This window comes from Asterias rubens, chromosome 3, assembly GCF_902459465.1.
Source record: "Asterias rubens chromosome 3, eAstRub1.3, whole genome shotgun sequence".
NCBI lineage: Eukaryota > Metazoa > Echinodermata > Asteroidea > Forcipulatida > Asteriidae > Asterias > Asterias rubens.
In genome coordinates, this window is record NC_047064.1 from 18,455,913 (window position 1) to 18,477,154 (window position 21,242).

The following is a 21,242-nucleotide window of genomic DNA, read 5'->3' on the forward strand; positions in this document are numbered from 1 at the left end:
TAGTAGTGTGAAAATGGCTTAAGGGCTCTTGAGCGGGGATTGGCCAGTTTTTAGGTCAATCCAATGTTGACTGTTGCGGACTCAATTCTATATTTTCGGTATTATACCTCCTTAGCAATCTTTCTAATTGCTTTTGTCTTTGTTTAGTTGTCTTGTGTCATCGAGCTTATTCTGGTACGTGTCATGTTATGTTGTAAATTGTGTGTAGTCTTACTACAGTAAGATCTTGATTTGTAAAGGCATTTTATGACTTAATTGTTCTTTTGATGCAAGAACCTGTTGTATTTGTTTTAAGTTGCAGTTTGGACGTGCAGTATTTATTCTTTTGAGTACATGACTACATTATTGGTTGGAAACTGCCATAGAATTGTGCACTGTAGGCGCAGCCTCCATGGATTCACAAGCTAGTGCATCACCCCTATACGTACTAAAGCAGTGAAATGCTCTATAGCTTATAATAATAATAATAATTTTGGACTGCTGAACCGAGTTGAATTATTGATAAGTCCAACATCATCATAATGTTCCCCTAAACTATAATAAGATTAATTAGACAAATAAAATATGATTAAATTCATGCTTAGAAATTTCAGTTACCCGAAGAGATTTCCAAAAACTCTTGATTATTGTACTACAATTATTGTTGAATAATATTCTCATTTTGGCGCGCTGCGAACACTTCCTTTCTTTGGATCTCCCGCCAAAATCAATAAACCCGGAAGTTTTTTGTTGCGCAAGCGCGCGTGATCCTATCAAAACGTAAATAAATGTATCCAGCTGTTTTGTTCACGTACAGTCGAGCTGCCACGCCATTGGTCAATCATGTGTCTAACCTGTACATAGATTCACGTAAATTTTTCATCATATTATACCATTAAATGAACAAATTACATAATTTTTCACGTAAAATACTGTTTGTGATGTTTGTGGTATTTTTTAGGAATTATGCTTTATTGTCTTTTCGTAAATAGCCACAAAAAGACCTCCAAGCCTAGGAATGGTCAACCAATCAGAATGAGTTTCTCATCCGTCTAATTCGTCGTCTTTAAAGCCCCAATGTTTTTAACTAAGCCATTGTCAGAATATAATGATCTCCGTCTCGCAGCTCGTCTCTGTGAGGCAACGAAAACCAAAACTTTCAAAAGAATTTCTCTCCTTGAACGATGAGTAACAGCATCAGAAGTCGCAGTGAGGTAAGATTAGATCCTTTATATTTCACACTGTTCTCTTTAGGCACAGAAACGATAATTTTATGGTAAAAATCTGAATTGTTTTGAACCCCTTTTTAAAATTTACGTTTCGTCTGTCCCGTCCCCAGGCCCAGGTTTTAGATTTGAATACAAATCCGTGACGTACGAAGTGTTTTTGTTCCTTTTATATTGCCACCTGGGTGACCCAATTTCATTGTAAACAAATTAGCACCATTCCTTTGCTATATTTGGTCATTGTTAGACATCATAAACAAATGGATAATATTAATAACGATTGTTAACATTGTTTATTCATTTTTGTTTACCTTTTTTGGCTGGTGTGGTAGTGGTAACATTTGTTTTATTGGCTTTTGATTTGAGAAACTCAACCTGTTCACACAAATATTTCAAATCATGGAAAACAAGTAATGTTTTGTTTTTATTTTTGAAGAAAAAAAAAACAATCAAACAAAATTACCAATGGTAATTTTGTTAATACCATCATGCAACCGTGACCTGGTCATAGCTGTGGCGTGCACCTGTGCACTGCTATTCTCCTTCCGCAGATCATATGATGTGAGGAAAAAATTAAGGAGTACAGCACTCTTCCAGTCACTATACTGGGTCTAGCACTAGTCCACTTTCATTTGGCTAAACAAAATAAGGATTAACTTTGCAATGTTTGTGGAAAAGTCATAAGTCAAACCATAGATCGGAGGTCTACCGCATTGTCAAAATTAAAATCATCACATCAAAATAATAACTATCACTAGTCGCGAAAAACATGCCTCCACACTGACAACATCTTGGAATGAGACCATAGGATTTGGATTACACAACAACTACAATCCTGGCCATATATTGTCTTGATTGTACGTTGACACCACCACTCTTTGCTAAGCAATGAAAGGGATGCTGCAGTGAATTAAAATAAAACAGTTAATTTTGCTGTCACTTAGGCCTATTTCTGATATATGTATTGAACATCAATAAAATGTGTTTTGTTTTTTTCTCGACAATATCTCACTTGCGCAATTAGCGAACAAGTCATGCCCCCCCCCCCCCCCCCCCCCCTTTTGTGCATTTTTACCACCCCCTACCATCGTCGTCATGTCGGGAAAAAGAGTCTGGTCCTTAACTTCACGCGCCTAGGTACCAGGCCACACAGTGCACACGTCTCTATATGCACACAGCCAGGGTGCCTTACGGCTCAGGTTACCGACATGACGTCATGTTTATGCTCCCTTTTAGGGGCGGGGTGGGTTCCCCTTATCTCTTGAAAACCATTTTTAAAATACTTGCGCATTTAATAAAAAATAAATACATAAAAAGAATCGTTTAAATTATTTAAAAAAACACTGCAGCCACCCTTTAAGATTCACAGCTAAAATCGATCTTTGCTCTAAATGAAATCAGCCCCAGAGGGTTACATATGTATAATTCATCTCAACTAGGTTTCTGAGACCATAGGCCCCTAGTTATCCGAATTGGGGTTTTAACTCCAGGGCCCTATTTCATACGGCTGCTTTTTAAAGAACATTTTGCTTAACAACTATTTGCTACTAAGCAAAAATGAGCAGGATACGAGTCACAAAGTGTACTTGTGATGTGGTGGTTTGGCTGGTAACCTTATTTTTGTAAGCTTAGGAAAGAAATTTGTCAAGCTCAGTGTTTTCTGCTTTTAAAACGAACTGCTTTTTTATTTTCTGCTTTATAAAATTGAGTTTGGTTGCGATCATTGCAACCACGTCTCTGAGACCAGATTGACGATTCTTAGACTCAGGGGGGGGGGGGTCGCAAACATCGCAACCATGAGATCAGAGAGAGGCACAATCATCTTTGCAATCTCGCGAAGAATATTAATTTTGTTTTTTTACCCATACAACGATGTGTGTTAGCACTGTAGTAATTTCCTAGTCCTGTGAAAAAATATCACATGCATATTACTTGATATTACTCAATTCTAAGGCAGTGACGTCTTACCAACTAGACTAGCGAGATTGTCCGGTAGCTAGAGGCAGTTCGAATCCTGTGTTTTGGCAGCGGGTATCGCACCGATAAAATATATATTAAATTTGATATAGGCCTAGATGCCAGTTTAACATCTAGGACTATTTAATCAGAAGAACAATTTTGTAGACTGTATGATGTTGCTGTTATTTGTCATGTTCCTTGTGTACAATTCACAACAGTTAGTACTGACTCTCACCGTACTAAATAGGGATCAGACTAATTTCAAGCCCATCAAGCCTCAGTCATGTCAGTGCGGTTGTAGTCGTCCTCAGCACCATCGATCTACAAAATGATCAGGGCACAAACAAATTTCTAACAAACATTGCAAAAACCTGTGGTCACAACATCTCAAGCTGAGTTCGGCATGAGTAGCATCACTGATACAGAATTACAGCTAAGCAGTCAGTACGCCTCTACATTTGTTTATACTGAGTATCATTACTCGATAATTATTTTGAGTAATTACCAATAGTGTCCGATGCCTTTAAAGGAACACGTTGCCTTGGATCGGTCGAGTTGGTCTTTGAAAAGCGTTCGGTAACCGTTTGTTGTAAAATGTATGTATGGTTAGAAAGATATTGTAAAAGTAGATTACAATGATCTACACAAATATGCCTCGAAATTGCGTGGTTTTCTTTTTACCCTGTCGACTAACACGGTCTGCCATTTATGGGAGTCAAAATTTTGACTCCCATAAATGGCCAACCGTGATAGTTCGCGACGTAAAAGGAAAACCGTGCAATTTCGAGTGATACTTGTGTGGATCATATTCTACTTTCAAATCATCTTTCTAACCAATATGCATTTCATAACAAACGGTTTTAAACGCTTTTAATAGACCAATCGTCCGATCCAAGGCAACGTGTTCCTTTAAAGCATCCTTCGTAAATTATTCCAACTGAAGTGCCCCCGTTGACTAGAATTCAATCAAGTATTTCATTTATAACAAAACTACGTGCATGTCAAAATCTTTCCAGCAAAAGACAAATTGGGTGCTGCGTTTTAGTTGTGTTCAACAGATAAACCAATTAATAACACATGACTTGGATATGACCAAAGCAATTTTATCTTGAGCGTAATCTAATTTAGCGGTCGTCATTAGTTTGGGTTGATTTTCATCAACGTTGGCTATCAAAACATTCAGGGATTGGCACTTGATAGTTCATAAGGTAATAACCAGTTATCCTTCAGATTGAATAAAAAATGTTAACCCAGTAGTTGACCAATGTGAATGTGGGATCTGCATCATGGTGTTTTCTTCACTCTGTGTTTTTCTTATAATGTTACACTGTAATTATTATGTGACGTGAACAGTTATTTGAACCCACCTACATGATGGTTTTCTTTGATCACAGTATTGTACTACAGCCATTAGGTGACACGCCTATAGTTACATTTGTGCTATAAAAGAAGCTCCATGAATGGGCTGTCATCATAACATTACACCTCCCTTTAACCTGGAATTCTGTCATAAAAACAACAAAAACAACAACAGCTTTCCGTCAGTGAATTCCATAATTAAAAAACCCCATAAATTCACAAGTTTGGGTAACTCACTAATTGGCCCGAACAAGTTTACTCAGATTTCAGAAGCAGACCTGTACAATGTACCAGAGCCAAATGTATGTAATTTTAACTGGCTCACCACTGCTTGAATTTCAGCAAAGTTACTCAGCATCACATTTTGCCAGGCAGAGCTACAATACGAAAATGCGGCTGGCTTGTGTTTCGACACTAAGGTCAATGAATTGCCTGATTGCGTACTACTGGTATTTAACATATCAAGTTGCAGCAGTAGGGTTCAGTGATCTGCAAAATTAGGCCTGTAATTTCGTTATCTCGTCAATGATGAAGTTTGGCTTACATTATTAAGCTCACGGCCGTAAGGTTGACGTGCGTCGAGGGACATACCGATGGATGAAACCAAAAGAGGACGAAATCAACGCATACCACTTGGAGCTATGGGTGCTTAGTCTTCAAAGTCCAAGACGTTGTAAAAATTAGTGTGTTAAAGGCACTGGACACTTTTGGTCGTGGTCAAATACCAGTCTTCTCATCTTAACATTTAATGCATTGAAAATAACAAACCTAATGCCCTGCAATTCAACACTTGCGATGCTTGCCAGCCTTCAAAATGCAAAGGCCTTGTCAGAGCAACAGCCTTCGTTTAAAAGCCATTTTATGTTCCTATTTGTGGCATGTTTTTTGGGGTTGGCCTATTTCTTATTAAAAAAAAGTAAATATTATTGTCACCACCATTTTATTTTGATTTCCTGTAACTAATACCAATATGTGGATTTGACTGACACTGACACTGCACAATTGTCCATGTTGTTTAGTGCATGGTCACATATGATGTAGAATTACATTTCACTTTCCAAGTGTGTGTAGTAGCATTTATAGGCAAGCCCATTAAAACGTACACAATCATTTGCATATTTAAAAAACCAGCCTTAAAGTTTAATGTTTTGTATTAGAGGCCCAGAATTTTCGCAACATTCGGCACCCTGTCACAACAGCCACGTCAATGATTTGATCAAGTGATTGTCCATGCAGGGATGTTTTTGGACGATTGCAAAATTGTTTTTGGTATTTTGTATGCCTCTTATGTTCCTGGTGGGCTTAACAGCACCATAGCAGATTTAAAATAGAAACAAAACATTAAAGTTCCATGGCCTAGTAATCATCGAAAGAAATTTGAAATTAAAACAACATTTTCTGAATAATTGTTGAGAGAGACATTGCACAAAATGTGTATTTTACACATTTTGAGCTTGAAAGCTTTTAAAATCGATGTGAGACAATTCTGGATCCCATAGGCCTAAATAATTGTAAACAAACTTGAGTGAATTAGGTACTAATTGTATTCATAAATAGGAAGGTTTTTTTTTGTCTGCAATAGCCTAAGTGAAAGCATAAACTTCTCAAATTTGGCCAAAGTTAGACTTTTTTTGTTGTACCCCATCTACAAAGCATTGATGGTTGTGAATTTATATTATATGACTTATTTTATTGTTTTTGAGATGTTCATCGTACATCTACATGTAGATCTACTTACAGGCTGCACTTTAGCAAGTATAGGAGATACAAAAACCAATAATTGCCGCAACTCTTCCTAAGATACGCTCTCCTTAATCCCCTGTCTAAAAATTGACTTGACTTCTGAAGAGCTCTGATCCATTTAACAGATTTTTGTTGCCTTGGACAAGATTGAAGAGGCTTGTTATTAAATGAGCAAGATGGATGGCCGTCCTCAGTACATTAAAGGGATGTGCCACAGGGCTCAAAAAAACCTTTTCAAGCCTTGTATTGAAGTTTTATATTTTTTCCTGTTTAAAAGTAAATTTTGTTTTGTTGTTCTTATTACAGCTCCTGCGGGATGATGAATGTCTTATCAACCAGAAACTTCCAAAGGAGGACACTTTAAGGTGAGTTCATCCACTGAGAACATCCATCAAACAAAAGCCCAAATTATTATAGTTTCTTATTTTTAGAGATTCAAGAAAGTTATTTGTCAGCTTTTTTTTGATACCACAATCAGAAGTAAATTTCTCAAAATGCGTTAGGCCTACCCTTTAAAGGCAGTGGACACTATTGGTAATTACTCAAAATAATTATTAGCATAAAACCTTTCTTGGTGACAAGTAATAGGGAGAGGTTGATGGTATAAAAGATTGTGAGAAACGGCACCCTCTGAAGTGCCATAGTTTCCGGGAAAGAAGTAATTTTCCACGAATTTGATTTCGAGACCTCAGATTTAGAACTTGAGGTTTCGAAATCAACCATTTAAACGCACACACCTTCGCGTGACAAGGGTGTTTTTTCCTTTCATTCATGTCTCACAAGTTTGATGATCGATTGAGCTCAAATTTTCACAGGTTTGTTATTTTATGTGTTGAGATATACCAACTGCGAAGGCTAGTCTTTGACAATTACCAATAGTGTCCACTGCCTTTAAAGTGAAATTGAGTGAACGGTTTCAACTGAAGAGGCAAAATTGTTTTATTAATTCAAATGCATTAAATTTTAGGCCGTTTTGGTTTTGTCGGAAAATGACAGAGAAAGCCCAATTGGCCTGGTTGCATTTGAACCACATCAGGCAAGAAGCTTCTAATCAAGCCTCCACTTGTGTTTGTTGAAGAGGATTTGCTTTACACACTGCATATTATTCTTACAAAAGCTAATACTTTTTACACTGGATTTTTCTCCTCCATTTTTTCCCCCTGACGATCATAGCATAAATGGGTTTACAACTGTGTAGAAATACTCATGTGATGTTTTCACATGTTTAAGGGCATTCATTTTGGTACTCATTACACCAACATGTTAAAAGCATTGTATACTCGGTACTTTCCAGAATTTTGTGAAAAAAATCACAGGCATTACTCGGGTGGGATTCGAACCCACAACCTTTGCAATTCTAGAGCAGTGTCATACCAACTAAACTACCGAGATTGCCCAGTAGCTAGGAAGCAGTTCAAATCCTATGTTTTAGCAGCGGGCACTGCAAATGGTTAGTTGTTAAATTTGCATCAGGGATAAAGAATATTCATTTTGGTTTAGGGCCTTGCCACACGAGCACCTTTTGTAGGCAGCTTGAACGCAACTAACTGTAGTGCCATGCTACATGTACAATGACCACTTCAATAGCACATGAGTCATTTTTCAAACAATGTTTTACGATTCCCAAGTAAAATTAAAGGGGAAAATAAAATGTGTGACTCTTCATTGAGATTGCCTGGAACTAGTTGCCTGCAAATCAGGTTAACCCAAGCGGACCGTACACGTCAAGTGTCCCTTTAAACCTGTCGAGTGTCCCTTTAAACCTTTGAAGGGAATGATGGCAATTTGGGACGAATAATGCGTACATAGTGTAGCTTTGAAGATGAACAACACGCACAATGTAAATTTATGCACGGGAGCACACACGTGCACCACTGAAGACTCTTTTAGCTTGGATTGTTAAGAATTTAGGTGCTGTTTCGGTGCCATTTTTATTTCAACCATTCAGAAATTGTTTGTTTGAGTCAGTACGATGATAACCATGCCAAGACATGGCTAAAATTGTTGATTTTGAACACAGCTTTGCCAGGTAAAATGTCTGGGAAAATAATACTTAAAGGCAGTGGACATAATTGGCATAAAACCTTTCTTGATGACGAGAAACGGCTCCCTCTGAAGTGCCATAGTTTTCGAGAAAGAAGTAATTTTCCACGAATTTGATTTCGAGACCTCAAGTTTAGAACTTGGCCTAACAGAGGCTATGGACATTGGTAAAGTATACTGTAGCCACTTGTGGCTAGCTAGACGGTCTGGAATAAAGACTATGATTCTTTGAAAAACAAAATATATTTTATTGTCATACAATTTTGAATCTGAAATCCTCGGCCTGGAATTGGGTGCCCCTTCAAATGCTTCGCATACATGTAGGCTCTATCTCAAGATTTTCCAAAGTGAGTGCCCTGTTGGGTGATGAAAACGGCCCTGCTCTCTCAACCTTGAAATTCAGTGCCCTTTCGAAAGTTTCTCATCTGAGGCTCTACAGATTTTCCAATGGAAGTGCCCTTAGGAAAATGAAAATGGCCCTGCCCTCACAAAGTTGAAATTTGTTGCCCCCCTCGAAAGTTTCTGATCTAGGCTCTACATATTTCAAATGGAAGTAGCTTTTGGAAAATGAAAATTTGTCATTTTCAAATGTTTTTTTTTGTGCTTCTCTCACAGGATATTTTCATACTTGGATGTCGTCAGCTTGTGTCGATGTGCCCAGGTTTCAAAGGTATGTATAAATGTACATATTCAGTTTCATTCTTTTTCCTAACTGATTCTGATTGCAGAATATACTTCAGTTGAGGAATTCCTTATTGGCATGCAATTTCACTTGTGAATAATATCGGGTCGGTGCATTCAAAAACACTTTCCGAGCCAAGCTGTGATATTATTTTTCGTAAAATTTTTGGAGGTTCTAAAGTAGTCGTTTTTCCTTGGAGAATACTGTTGCTACACCGAAATCTTGACATGAAAAGTTAAAGACAACAAGTAATATTCTTAAATGTCTTAAAGGCAGTGGACACTATTGGTAATTACTCAAAATAGTTATTAGCATAAAATCTTACTTGGTAACGAGCAATGGGGAGAGGTTGGTAGTATAAAACATTGTGAAAAACGGCTCCCTCTGAAGTGACATAGTTTTCGAGATAGAAGTAATTTTCCACAAATTTGATTTCAAAACCTCAGATTTAGAATGTGAGGTCTTGAAATCAAGCATCCTAAAGCACACAACTTTGTGTGACAAGGGTGTTTTTTCTTGTATTATTACCTCGCAACTTCTACAACCGATTGAGCTCAAATTTTCACAGGTTTGTTATTTTGTGCATATGTTGAGATACACCAAGTGAGAAGACTGGTCTCTGACAATTACCAATAGTGTCCAGTGTCTTTAAATGAAGTTTCATTTTGTTCTCTCTCTCTCTCTCTCTTCCTGTTCAGGCTTGGAATCAACTTGCGCTAGACGGCAGTAACTGGCAGAAAGTAGACTTGTTTAACTTCCAAACAGATGTAGAGGTGAGTGAGTCCAGGCGTCATTTAACATTCGTAGAAATCAATCTTTGGGTGAGGATAGCCAGACTGCACCAAGATTAGGGCCCAATTTCATAAAACTGTTTAGCAGAAAGTACTGCTTGAGTTATTATTATTAGTATTATTATTTATTTATTTATTTTTTATTTTTTTTTTTTCTTTCAATAAGCAGCTTGGGGTTGTATGCTCCCCAGGGAGTTGAGAAAGCTTGAAGAACAGTCTAGTATGCCTGGGGCGATTTGATAAAGAGTTAGGCTGGTCCTAACTTAGGACTAGTCCTAGGTGATATAAAAAAAATTAAGGCTAGTCCTAAGTAAGGACCAACTTGAGATAAGACTTTTAAAAGTCTTTGTGTGATCCACCTGAGGTGAAATGGATTTAATATAATATTTGTAAAGCGCATTGATCTAGCTGCTAGGATAATGAACGCTGTGTAAGAACCAAGTATTATTACTGCTATTAAACCTTTCTTGTTTTTTGTTTTCAGGGTAAAGTCGTAGAAAATATTTCCAAACGTTGTGGGGGCTTCCTGAAAGATCTGAGCCTTCGCGGTTGCCAGAGTGTCACAGATGACGCTCTCAAGTAAGTCTATGCTTTTGTTGGATATAAGTCTGGGGGTCGATTTCACAAACAAAGTCCTAACTTAGGACTAGGGATGCCAGTTTTCCAGCTATTGCGAGAATTCAGGCTTTTTCAAATTTTCCCCAAATTTTTCAAGCCGCGCCATGTTTCATCAGGCCGGAGAAAATATATTTTATTGAAAACAGATTTCCGGCGCTCGTTTGGAGTGACTCATGTTTATGTTTTGATCCCCTTTCCTTCGCAGCAATTATTTTTGAGGCTCTGAAGGAAAGAGTCACTGGCAATCTGCTTAGGACTAGTCTTAGAGTTATTAAAAGCTTAAGGCTATCATCCTACCCTCGAGATAAGAAATCCACCCCTGGCTTAAGAGAGTTATTACCGTCTTAGCCCATCCCATTCTTTGGGGTGTTGTGGCCGAGCGGATAAGAGCATCGAACTCTTCTGTTCAGCAGAGTGTGGGTTCGAGTCCCGGTCGTGACACTTGTGTCCTTGAGCAAGACACTTAACTATAATTGCTTCTCTCCACTCGAGGGTAAATGGGTACTTGTGGGGGCAGAGATGTTTCTAGTGGCTGATTTAGCTTAGTAGCGCATGATTGTATCACAGGCTGTATGCGACTCCCAAGGAGCTGAGATGGTTTGAGGAATGAATTATAATGGACCGAGTGAACAGGGGTAATCATGTTGGAGCGCTTAGAGAAGTCCTTTAGGTGATGTAAAAACCGACTGTTATTGTTATTACTATTACAATTTCTTTTTCTTTTCCCACAGCACATTTGCACAGAATTGCAAAAATATAGAGGTGCTTAATTTGAGCGATTGCAAGAAGATCACAGACAAGACAGCAATCAGCCTCAGCAAGTACAGTAGCAAACTCAGTCAACTCAATTTAGATTCCTGCACATCCATCACAGACCAGGCACTCAAGTTCTTAAGGTATGCTCCTGAATTAAAGGCACTGGACCTGTTTGATAACAAGCCAATTTGCGTGTTAGATTTGAATAGTGTTTGGTACAATGACGTTAAGTCACCACTTGAGTTTGAATTCCTCTGACTATCGTGACAGTTGCTATGCCACGTGATAAGGGGCAAGCTTTTGAATAGCAACCTCCAGGATGAGCAAACCCTGGTACCATTGTGCCATACACCCATTATACAATGGGTGGAAATGGAACCCGAGGCGAAGCCGAGGGTGCCATTTCCCCTCGAGGGTGTACAAAACCCATGGACCTCAATCACAGCGTGCAACAATTGTTTTGTTATACCTTTGTATAATTGTTATTCCTCTTCTCGAAGTTCTGTTGTCATCTTCAAACATTATTACGACGGACTATTCATTGTTTAATGAGCAGACGAACAAGAAACAATTCCCTCGAACCCGCGGTTGTTTCACTAGCGCTAGAAATCGACCAACGCTGGGAACGATCCAGGTGATGTACACCCACAGACATAAAAAACCTAGGTTCTTTATGTCTGTGTGTACACTGGTGTACATCACTTTTCATGTTACCCGGCCCGTCGAGCCATGTAACATGCGTTTTTGTTGCGCGTCACATGATTGGTTCTTGACCAATCAAACTGCACAGTTTGTTACCGCGGTATAACAATCAGAATTGTGTATGGGTTTTCACCGTACATAATTACGCAAACGCTTGCCTCTAATCACAGAGGCAACTGTCTCGATTATAAATCTGAGGAATTCAAATGTGAGCAAGTCATTGTACCAGACATTATTCAATCTAATGCGCTCATTGTCAAAGACCAGTATCCTCATTTGGTGTATCCAAATATATGCACAACACAACAGACAATTATGTCACCAAAGACACGACTCTCAATTTAAAGCAACTCATAAGGGATAAAGCAACCTGGCACCGTTTCATCAAAGCTGCTTCTACTCTTCGATACACGGACAAAGGATGATGATGATGAAAACTTCTATGAAAAATTTGGGCTCAGTTTGTCATTGAAGTTGCAAGAGAATGATGAAAGAAAAGCCCTTGCTGCACAAATTTGTGTGCTTTCAGATGCATTAATAAAAGGCTTCAGCTGCTGTGTCTATTATTATTTGAGTGAGAAATTACCTCTTTCTCAAAACTATGCTACTTCAATGTTTTATACCAACAACAGCTCTCCATTGCTAATTACCAATTAAGTTTGTGCTTTAAAATTGATTATTTTTTTATTTTTATTTTTTTCAGTGATGGTTGCCCGAATCTTAACAATCTCCATGTATCGTGGTGTGACCGTCTTTCGGACAACGGCATCGAAGCGCTGGTCAGAGGGTGTCCCAGGCTAGCTCTGCTCATCTGTAAAGGTTGCCATCTGGTAAGCGTATCTTCCAACTGTCCCTATTTTCTAGGGACAGTCCCTACTTCGGAGAATTCCCATGTCAACAAAAATAGAGAAAGTCCCTAATTCTGAACGTCTTATACTATTAAATTCAACTGACAAAAAAATAAGATATGAGTTTGGTAATGAAGTTGTCCTTCAACAGCTAACAAATCTGTTGAAATTTTGACTCAATTGGCATCAAAGTTGCAAAAGAATAATGAAAGAAAAAACACCCTTGTTGCATAAATGTATGTGCTTTCAGATGCCTAAAAGGCTTCAGGCCTGAAATGGTTCAATATTTGAGTGGGAAATTTCTTCATTCTCAAAAGCGTCGCTAGTTCAGAGGGAGTCGTTTCTCACAATGTGTTATACTATCAACAGCTCTCCATTGCTTGTTACTAAGTAAGAGACCATTCTTCTCACTTGGTGTATCTCAACATATGCATAAAATAACAAACCTGTGAAAATTTGAGCTCATTCGGTCGTCGAAGTTGCGAGGTAATAATAAAAGAAAAAACACCCTTGTAACACGAAGTTGTGTGCTTTTGGATGCTTGATTTTGAGACCTCACATTCTAAATCTGACAGGGTGAAATCAAAATAATTTTCCACAATTATTGTGGAAAATTCTCGAAAACTACTCCACTTCAGAGGGAGCCATTTCTCACAATGTTTTATACTACCAACCTCTCCCCATTGCTCATTACTAACTAAGGTTTTATGCTAATAATTACTTTGAGTAATTACCAACTGCTATTAAGTTGTCCTACTTTTTCCTAAGAACCAAATCTTATACCTGGTTACAATAGACTCTTTGTTTGGTTTTGTTTGCAGTTATCAGACGACTCACTGGTACATATAGGAAACCACAGTCCTCATCTGACAACACTTAATGTACAAGGATGTGCGGTAAGTGTAAGAACAATGATGTCTCTGTCAGTTTGGGGGCGTGGTTGGCTTGTGCGTAAAGCGCTCGCCTTTCACCAAGGTGACCCTTGTGCGATACCCGGCCATGGCCGTGAGTTGAGTTGTGCGTTGGTTCTCTGCTGTGCCACGAAGGTTCTCCAGACCATCCGGTTTTCATCCCTCGGGAAAATAAAACACTTCGATCTCTGGCTGTGCTCCGTGGTCGTTATGGTTTGATGTGGCTGGCTGCCAAAGACGCCCTTGCATGCCTGCTTCTTGCACACGTTGTAGCCTCATCCTTCGCAATTCAGCTTTTAGCTGCCTGTATTAAGGATGATTAGCTTCCCAAATTATTATTTGACTTTTTGGGTCTTAGATCTGCGTACTTAGCTTCTATATTTAGCATTAGTACGGGATGCTATTTGTTCTCGTAATGGTTCTAAGCATTGTTTCTCCCCCCTGCAGTTGCTGACAGATGATGGTATGCAGAAACTGGCACGAGGTTGTCGGGAATTACAGTCACTATGTCTATCAAGTTGTACACACCTCACTGATGCAACGCTAGTAGCCCTCAGTACGTGCTGTCTCAAACTCAGGTAAGGCAGCCATCTTGAACAGCGATGATGGCTAAAGGCTGGGTCACACCAAAATCGTTTCTCAAAACGTCCGAACGCGCCCTAGGAAAATGGTAAAACGGGTTTGGTCTGGCTGGAACGTTTAGCTTTGGCCAGACAATGTCTATAATGTGACCGTAGTTGCATAGTTCTGGTAATGAGTTGGGTATGTCTATAATGTGACCGTAGTTGCATAGTTCTGGTAATGAGTTGGGTATGTCTGTAAGTGGGATGAACGTGCTACAAACGGACCAGGGGCCGATTTCACAAAGCAATACAATCCATCGCAACACAAATTTTCAGTATCACCATAGTGATTTGTATTGTCACATCACACTTTGCGTAGCAACTACGATTGATTTGCAGTTACGATCAATTTTAGATCTTTGTGAAATCGGCCCCAGGTCTATGTTGCACACGTACATCAAAATTACGCCTGACCGACCGCACCACGTCTAGCATGTCCCTAGTTCCAGGAACGGCAATTCCATTCATAGTACTTCCTTCATGTTTTAAGTCCGATGTCACTCCGTATAATTGCAGGACGGGAAATTGTTAACGGGCTCAAAGATCTAGAGCACTGTTCCGATCAAACCCGTCCGAGCCCGTCAGTGAATTTCATAAACAAACTGTAGAAAGTTGCTACTACGTTGACTCCGTTTGAACACAGTTTAAGCTCGTTCGGCTACATTTTTCAAAATGTTATGGGAATGAGTTTGGTGTGATGAGGGTATTATCCGGGGGTTTTTTATGGCGAGAGAAAGAAAGAAAAAGGTCGTCAAGTTTGTACTTTTCTTCTGAGATTACAGAGCTGTTTGTATTTTGGTATTTTTCTTTTCTAGGACGTTGGAAGTAGCCAGTTGTTCACAATTCACAGATAATGGATTCTTAGCATTAGCAAGAGTGAGTATTCATAGGAAATAATGTGAATCGTAAGGAAATATTTTAAAACAAAATAAGAAGCTTGCTATGTGAAGTTTGTCGCACAATAGGGCCTTGTCACACAGGGGAACGTTCATCGGTAACTTGGAGAGACAATGAACTGCAGTGCCTGCTACAGGACCACTTTGTTAGCACATGAGTCAGTTTGCAAACATAGTATTCCAGTCCCCAAAATGTGTGAAAAATGAAATGTGAATGGCTTCTCTTCTTAGAGATTGCCTGAAACTGGTTGCCTGTAAATTGCCATTTGTGACATGGTCCAGTCTTTACTGCTGTTTTGTTTTCTAAAAGTCACCTTTAAAGTCTTGTTTGATTTGTAAATGCCACCGTTTGAACTCAATCAACTAGCCAAGATTTATTTTGTAAGTGCTTTTCAAATACAAAATCGGCTTGCTTGTGTTTAAAGCAATGAATGGTCAATCCCCGTCTTATATATGTGATCTTGTGCAGCCATATGTTCCAACATGAGAAAATCTACGCTCTGCACAGACAAATTTCTCCTTGAAGAACACAGGGCACGCAACTCTTGGGGAGAGCGTTCGTTTCTAGTTGCAGCAGCAAAGATATGGAATGGTCTTCCACATTACGTCCGGGCAGCTGTCACAACTGATACATTCAAATCAGCACTCAAAACACATCTGTTCAACATCCACAAATAATCATTGCCTTTGACGAGCATAATGACTATAACTTTTTTTTTAAAGATATCGCTGACTAGGGTGCAGATTTTTTGAGCAAGCGCCATGAACGCCTGCATTGGCGGATACCGGCGCTATACAAGACTTCCGATTATTATTATTTTGTCTTCCTTTTTTCTCTATTTTTCTTTTGCAGACGTGTTCGGAATTAGAAAGAATGGACCTTGAAGAATGTTCACTGGTAAGACACAGATGAAAATGATCACTGAAACTTAACGGGTTTGTGGCGGGAGAGTGAGGAACCAATGCATTGAGCTGGGTTGGGTGTAGCTCTGTTTCGGCTTTGTTGTACCTGTACGAGGTTGAAAAAAACCATGCTTCGACCCCACGCTATCACAGTATTATTAGCTACTACTAAGCTTGGGCGATATCAATTTATTTTATTCACGATATATCGCTGACAATATATCGCGATATTCGATATAACCGCGATTAATTAAATTTGACATCATCAGTCTTCAACTTCCCAGTGAAAGTTGTAGTAGAGACAGTCAAAGCATAAGAGAGGTGTTCTAATGACCTATTATTCTGGTTTTACTCCAAACCTATGGGGTGCAAGATGTCTCAGCTAGGAAATACATCGCGATATTGCGATACTTAATCTATATCGCGGTATATCGTGATATATCGATATTTCGATTAAAACCAAATCAATCCGATATCGAAATCGTTTCCAAATTAGTATCGCGATATTCGATAATATCATGGTATCGCCCAAGCTTAGCTAGTACTATAGAGTATCGTGTCAATGTTGTTATTCTAGTGTTGCATTCTATGACCTGTCAGATATGCAGTTGTCCAATGTGTAGTTAATGCTGCCTAACTTCAAAACGGGGTGCTTGCGTTAAGAGCCTTGAAACAAGGCTAGATGGGGTGGTGAGGTTGGGTCGGATTGGTAGGTTGCAACTCCTATGGCAGTGGTTTGAGGGGTAGGGGTAGGAGAATTATGGAGGACTGTAAGAGCATTGATTGCAGAGATGACCCATCTGAAGGAAGAGTGAAGCAATAATGGTGAAGAGTCATGCCTTAAGACACACCGGGACTCAAACCCACACTCTGCTAATCACAGAGCTTGAGTGGGGTCCCCTAGACCGCTCAGCTACAACACAAAGTAGTATATTGTCTGTACTCTTGATGATGTATTAACAAAAGCTACATATGTTTCTATTTCAGATAACTGACGCGACGTTGTTACACATGGCCAATGGATGCCCCAAAATGCAGAAATTGGTAGGAACTCTTTGATCTTTGATTCCCGCTTAATGATTTCAGCAATAATTTTTTTAAATTCTTTATCCCCGATGCAAATAAGCCAATATCTATTAACCCATAGAATTCAAACTGCCTTTAGCCAACTGGCTAGCTCGATGGTCTAGTGGTAAGACATCTGATCCCAATTTCATGGCTCTGCTTACCGTAAGCACAGAACCGGCGCTTACGGAAGCAGGGAATTCTGTGCTTACGGTAAGCGTATTTCAGGGGTTAGCGGCAAATTTGGGCTTCTGCGCGTGCGTACTTCACTTTACTAGGCATTCTACGCTTACAAGACTAGCGCAGAAATTTGGCGCTCGCATGTAAGCGGGAAATCGCAATCGTAAGCGCAGAACTCGGCGGTAAGCAGAGCCATGAAATTGGGCCCTGCTCTTACAATGCAAAGGTTGCAGGTTCAAATACCACCCTGTGAATTTTTGTTCACAGGGCTTGAGGAAAGTGCCGAGTGTGCGCTTCTTGATACACATTAGTGTTTGGGTAAAAACAAATTATTTACTTGAACAGCTCTTGGAAAATGAGCCATGGTGCATCTCCCGCCAACTTTGCATCCTTAAAAATTGTTCTTGTTTTCTGTGTAGAGTTTTTCCCACTGTGAGCTCATCACAGATGAAGGGATCCGTCACCTTGGAACCAGTGCTTGCGCAACGGAACACCTACAAGTCATCGAGCTGGACAACTGCCCCCTGATCACGGACGTGTCGCTAGAGCATCTGATGGGCTGTCAGAGTTTGCAGCGGATTGAGCTCTACGACTGCCAGTTGATAACGCGAGCCGGCATCAGGAGACTCAGGGTAAGTTGAGATTGGCTATACAAATTGTTTTTTAGCAGAGTGTGGGTTCGGGAGTCGTGAAACTTGTGTCCCTGAGCAAGACACTTAAAGGAACACGTTGCCTTGGATCGGCCGAGTTGGTCTATAAAAAGCGTTTGTAACCGTTTGTTATAAAATGTATATGGTTAGAAAGATGTTGTAAAGTAGAATACAATGATCTACACAAATATGCCTCGAAATTGCCTGGTTTTTCTTTTATTTCGGGCCATTTATGGGAGTCAAATTTTTTACTCCCATAAATGGCCGACCATGTTAGTTCGCAAAGTAAAAAGAAAACCACGCAATTTCGAGGCAAACTTGTGTGGATCATTATATTCTAATTTTAAATTATCTATAAAAACAAACGGTTTCAAACACTTTTCATCAACCAACTCGTCCGATCCAAGGCAATGTGTTCCTTTAACTATAATTGCTTCTCTCCACCTAGGGGTAAATGGGTACCTGTGAGGCCAGAGATTGTTCTTGTGATTGATAAAGAAGAGTTTTGCATATTTGGCGGCACAGGCTGTATACTCCCCAGGGAGCTGAGATGGTTTAAGGAATGATTTAAGGCCCAGTGACCAGGGGTAATAATGTTGGAAATGCTTTGAGACGTCCTTCGGGTGCTAAAAGTGCTTTATAAAAACGGGTTATTACTATTATATTAATTCATTTACGAAAAAGGGAGACCCCAACATGGGGCTAAATAGTTCAGTTAAAGGCAGTGGACACTATTGGTAGTTACTCAAAATAATTATTGCCATAAAACCTTGCTTGATGACGAGTAATGGGGAGAGGTTGATGGTATAAACATTTTGAGAAACGGCTCCCTCTGAAGTGCAATAGTTTTCGAGAAAGAAGTAATTTTCCACGAATTTGATTTCGAAACCTCTGATTTAGAACTTGAGGTCTCGAAATCTAAACGCACACAACTTCGTTTTTTCTTTCATTATTATCTCGCAACTTCGATGTCAGATTGAGCTCAAATTTTAACAGGTTTGTTATTTTATGCATATGTCGAGATACACCAACTGTGAAGGCTAGTCTTTGACAATTACCAATAGTGTCCACTGCCTTTAACAGAGCGCCTTCATGTTAATCAGGAGAGGTCATTGGTTTAAATCCCGCTCTAATAAATTTTTCTTGTTCAAATCCAAATCATTACAAAGATTGTAAACACATTGGTTTGAGAGTCACCTTGTGTAATATAATGTAATTTATTTTGACCCCTCTTCCCACCCAAAACAGGCACAGCTTCCTGACGTAAAAGTTCATGCTTACTTCGCACCTGTTACGCCGCCCCCCTCAGTGGGAGGGGGGCGCCCTCGTTACTGTCGATGTTGCACGATAATCTAAAAGACCAAATCAGTCATCCTCCAGCAAGATCCAGCAAGATACCGGAGGTAATTGAAATCAAAAACAAGCCTTAAACAAGAGAAAATTTGCTAAATAATGTGCATCGCTGTGTACTTTTAACGTCCATGGGGAGACTGGTGAACCTCATATCGGCTGATAGAGGGCGCTGTTTGTTCTTCCCTGCATACAGGGAAGTGAGTGGAGAATGGGAGCTGCATTTTCTAGTCGGCATGTGATAGGGTAGTCATTGGTGAGATAGGTCGAATTTTAAGATGGATGGTCAATCTAAGAACTACATCCTTGACGACTGTCCTTATATGCCACACGTGGCTGATATTATCAGATTTTTTAAAACTTTGTCCCTCTTTTTTTTTTATACATGCCTGGAAAAATGCTACTAAATAGAATATTGTTATTTTTGGTTTAGAATTGGAGATTGTGTGTTCACACAGGATATATATACGATTGGAATTATATCAAATCAGGATTTAACCTTCACGTTGACTGTTTCCGTTGGAAGTGGAAACTATTGGTAATTACTCAAAATAATTGTTATCATAAAACCTTACTTGGTAATGAGTAATGGGGAGAGGTTGATAGTTTCAAACTTTGTGGGAAACGGCTCCCTCTGAAGTAATGTAGTTTTCGAGAAAGAAGTAATTTTCCACGAATTTGATTTCGAGACCTCAGATTTAGAATTTGAGGTCTCAAAATCAAGCATCTGAAAGCACACAACTTTGTGTGACATGTGTGACAAGGTAGTTTTTTTCTTTCATTATTATCTCGCAACTTCGACAACCAATTGTGCTCAAATTTTTACAGCTTTGTTATTTTATGCATATGTTGAGATACACCAAGTGAGAAGAGTAGTCTTTGACAAGAAATCATGAGCGGGAAAAAAAAAGAGTCGGGAGAATTCGGTCTGTCTTGTAGAGCAAAAATTTACCCTTTAGACTTGGGTGCTTTTTTCGATTCTGCGAAAACGAAAGTCAGAAATGTTTAAATGTGCTCAAAATCCATAACTGATATTTTTGGTGTTTTCTCCAAAAAATACGACCATCAAATTTGATGATATTTTTCACATGTTGGCAGATGGTTTGTTTAATGAGAATAGCACGGTGGACCAGTGATGTATCATAAACAGTGTGTGTGTTTTTGTGTCTCGGGCCTCATACTTTGGTCTTGTGAGGTGTAGGCAGCTCAACCTCTTGGTGAATGGTGTGAGTTCGAATCCCACCAAGTAATATGCCTGTCATTTTTTTTTCACAGAACTCGGGAAGTACTGGGTGAACAGTGCTAACATACATCGTTAACCAAAATAAATATTCATCTTTAAGTGTTGTGATCAAGTACTGACAATACAATTAAGACAAAAACTCTCTGTACACATGTCTCCTAACTAAGCATGCCCCCCACCCACCACCATTCCCTTATTAAAAATATACAAGATAAACAAAGTTGTCCAGAAGCATATATAGTCGTACAAAATGCATGTGAAAATATTATCGTTTGAAGGGATATGAAAACTGCACAAAGTTGAAGTTGAATTTTATAAACATAAGTCTGTGTGAAGAAGTAGTTCAATCTTTTTGGACAAAAGAAAAATGATTTTGAGCACAAAATGATTTTGTAAAGGCAAATATTGCATGCTGGTTTTGTATACAAATTTGTGTCATCTTCAACAGTGTGTGCCGAATCTGATGCACGACTTTTGTAAAACAATAAATATTGAAAAAATAACTCGTACAAAGTTTTTAAGTAAATCAGTAAATCAGCGGTAAATCTTTTGCTCTTTTAGTTGGAGACTGTGTGTACGAAAAACATAGAATTATATAAAAATGGGCAAGCCTAATTTTCTACATCTTGAATGTGGATTCCATACATGTCACTGGTTTCATCTAAAGGCACGACACATTTGATATTGACTCAAAATATTAGCATAACAATTTATT

General features: G+C 39.1%; 1 protein-coding gene across 1 annotated transcript; it reads left to right on the forward strand.

Annotated features, from left to right (window-relative positions):
• The first annotated feature begins 1,092 nt into the window (after positions 1–1,092).
• Positions 1,093–19,874, forward strand: LOC117287894 (F-box/LRR-repeat protein 20-like). The gene is made up of 14 exons (XM_033768497.1): positions 1,093–1,193; positions 6,573–6,631; positions 8,925–8,979; positions 9,690–9,764; positions 10,267–10,361; positions 11,132–11,296; positions 12,562–12,688; positions 13,528–13,602; positions 14,065–14,195; positions 15,056–15,116; positions 15,990–16,034; positions 17,027–17,083; positions 17,704–17,916; positions 19,183–19,874. The coding sequence occupies exons 1-14, from the start codon at positions 1,164–1,166 to the stop codon at positions 19,288–19,290; spliced, it is 1,296 nt and encodes a 431-aa protein (XP_033624388.1). The 5' UTR covers positions 1,093–1,163; the 3' UTR covers positions 19,291–19,874.
• Positions 19,875–21,242: the final 1,368 nt, after the last annotated feature.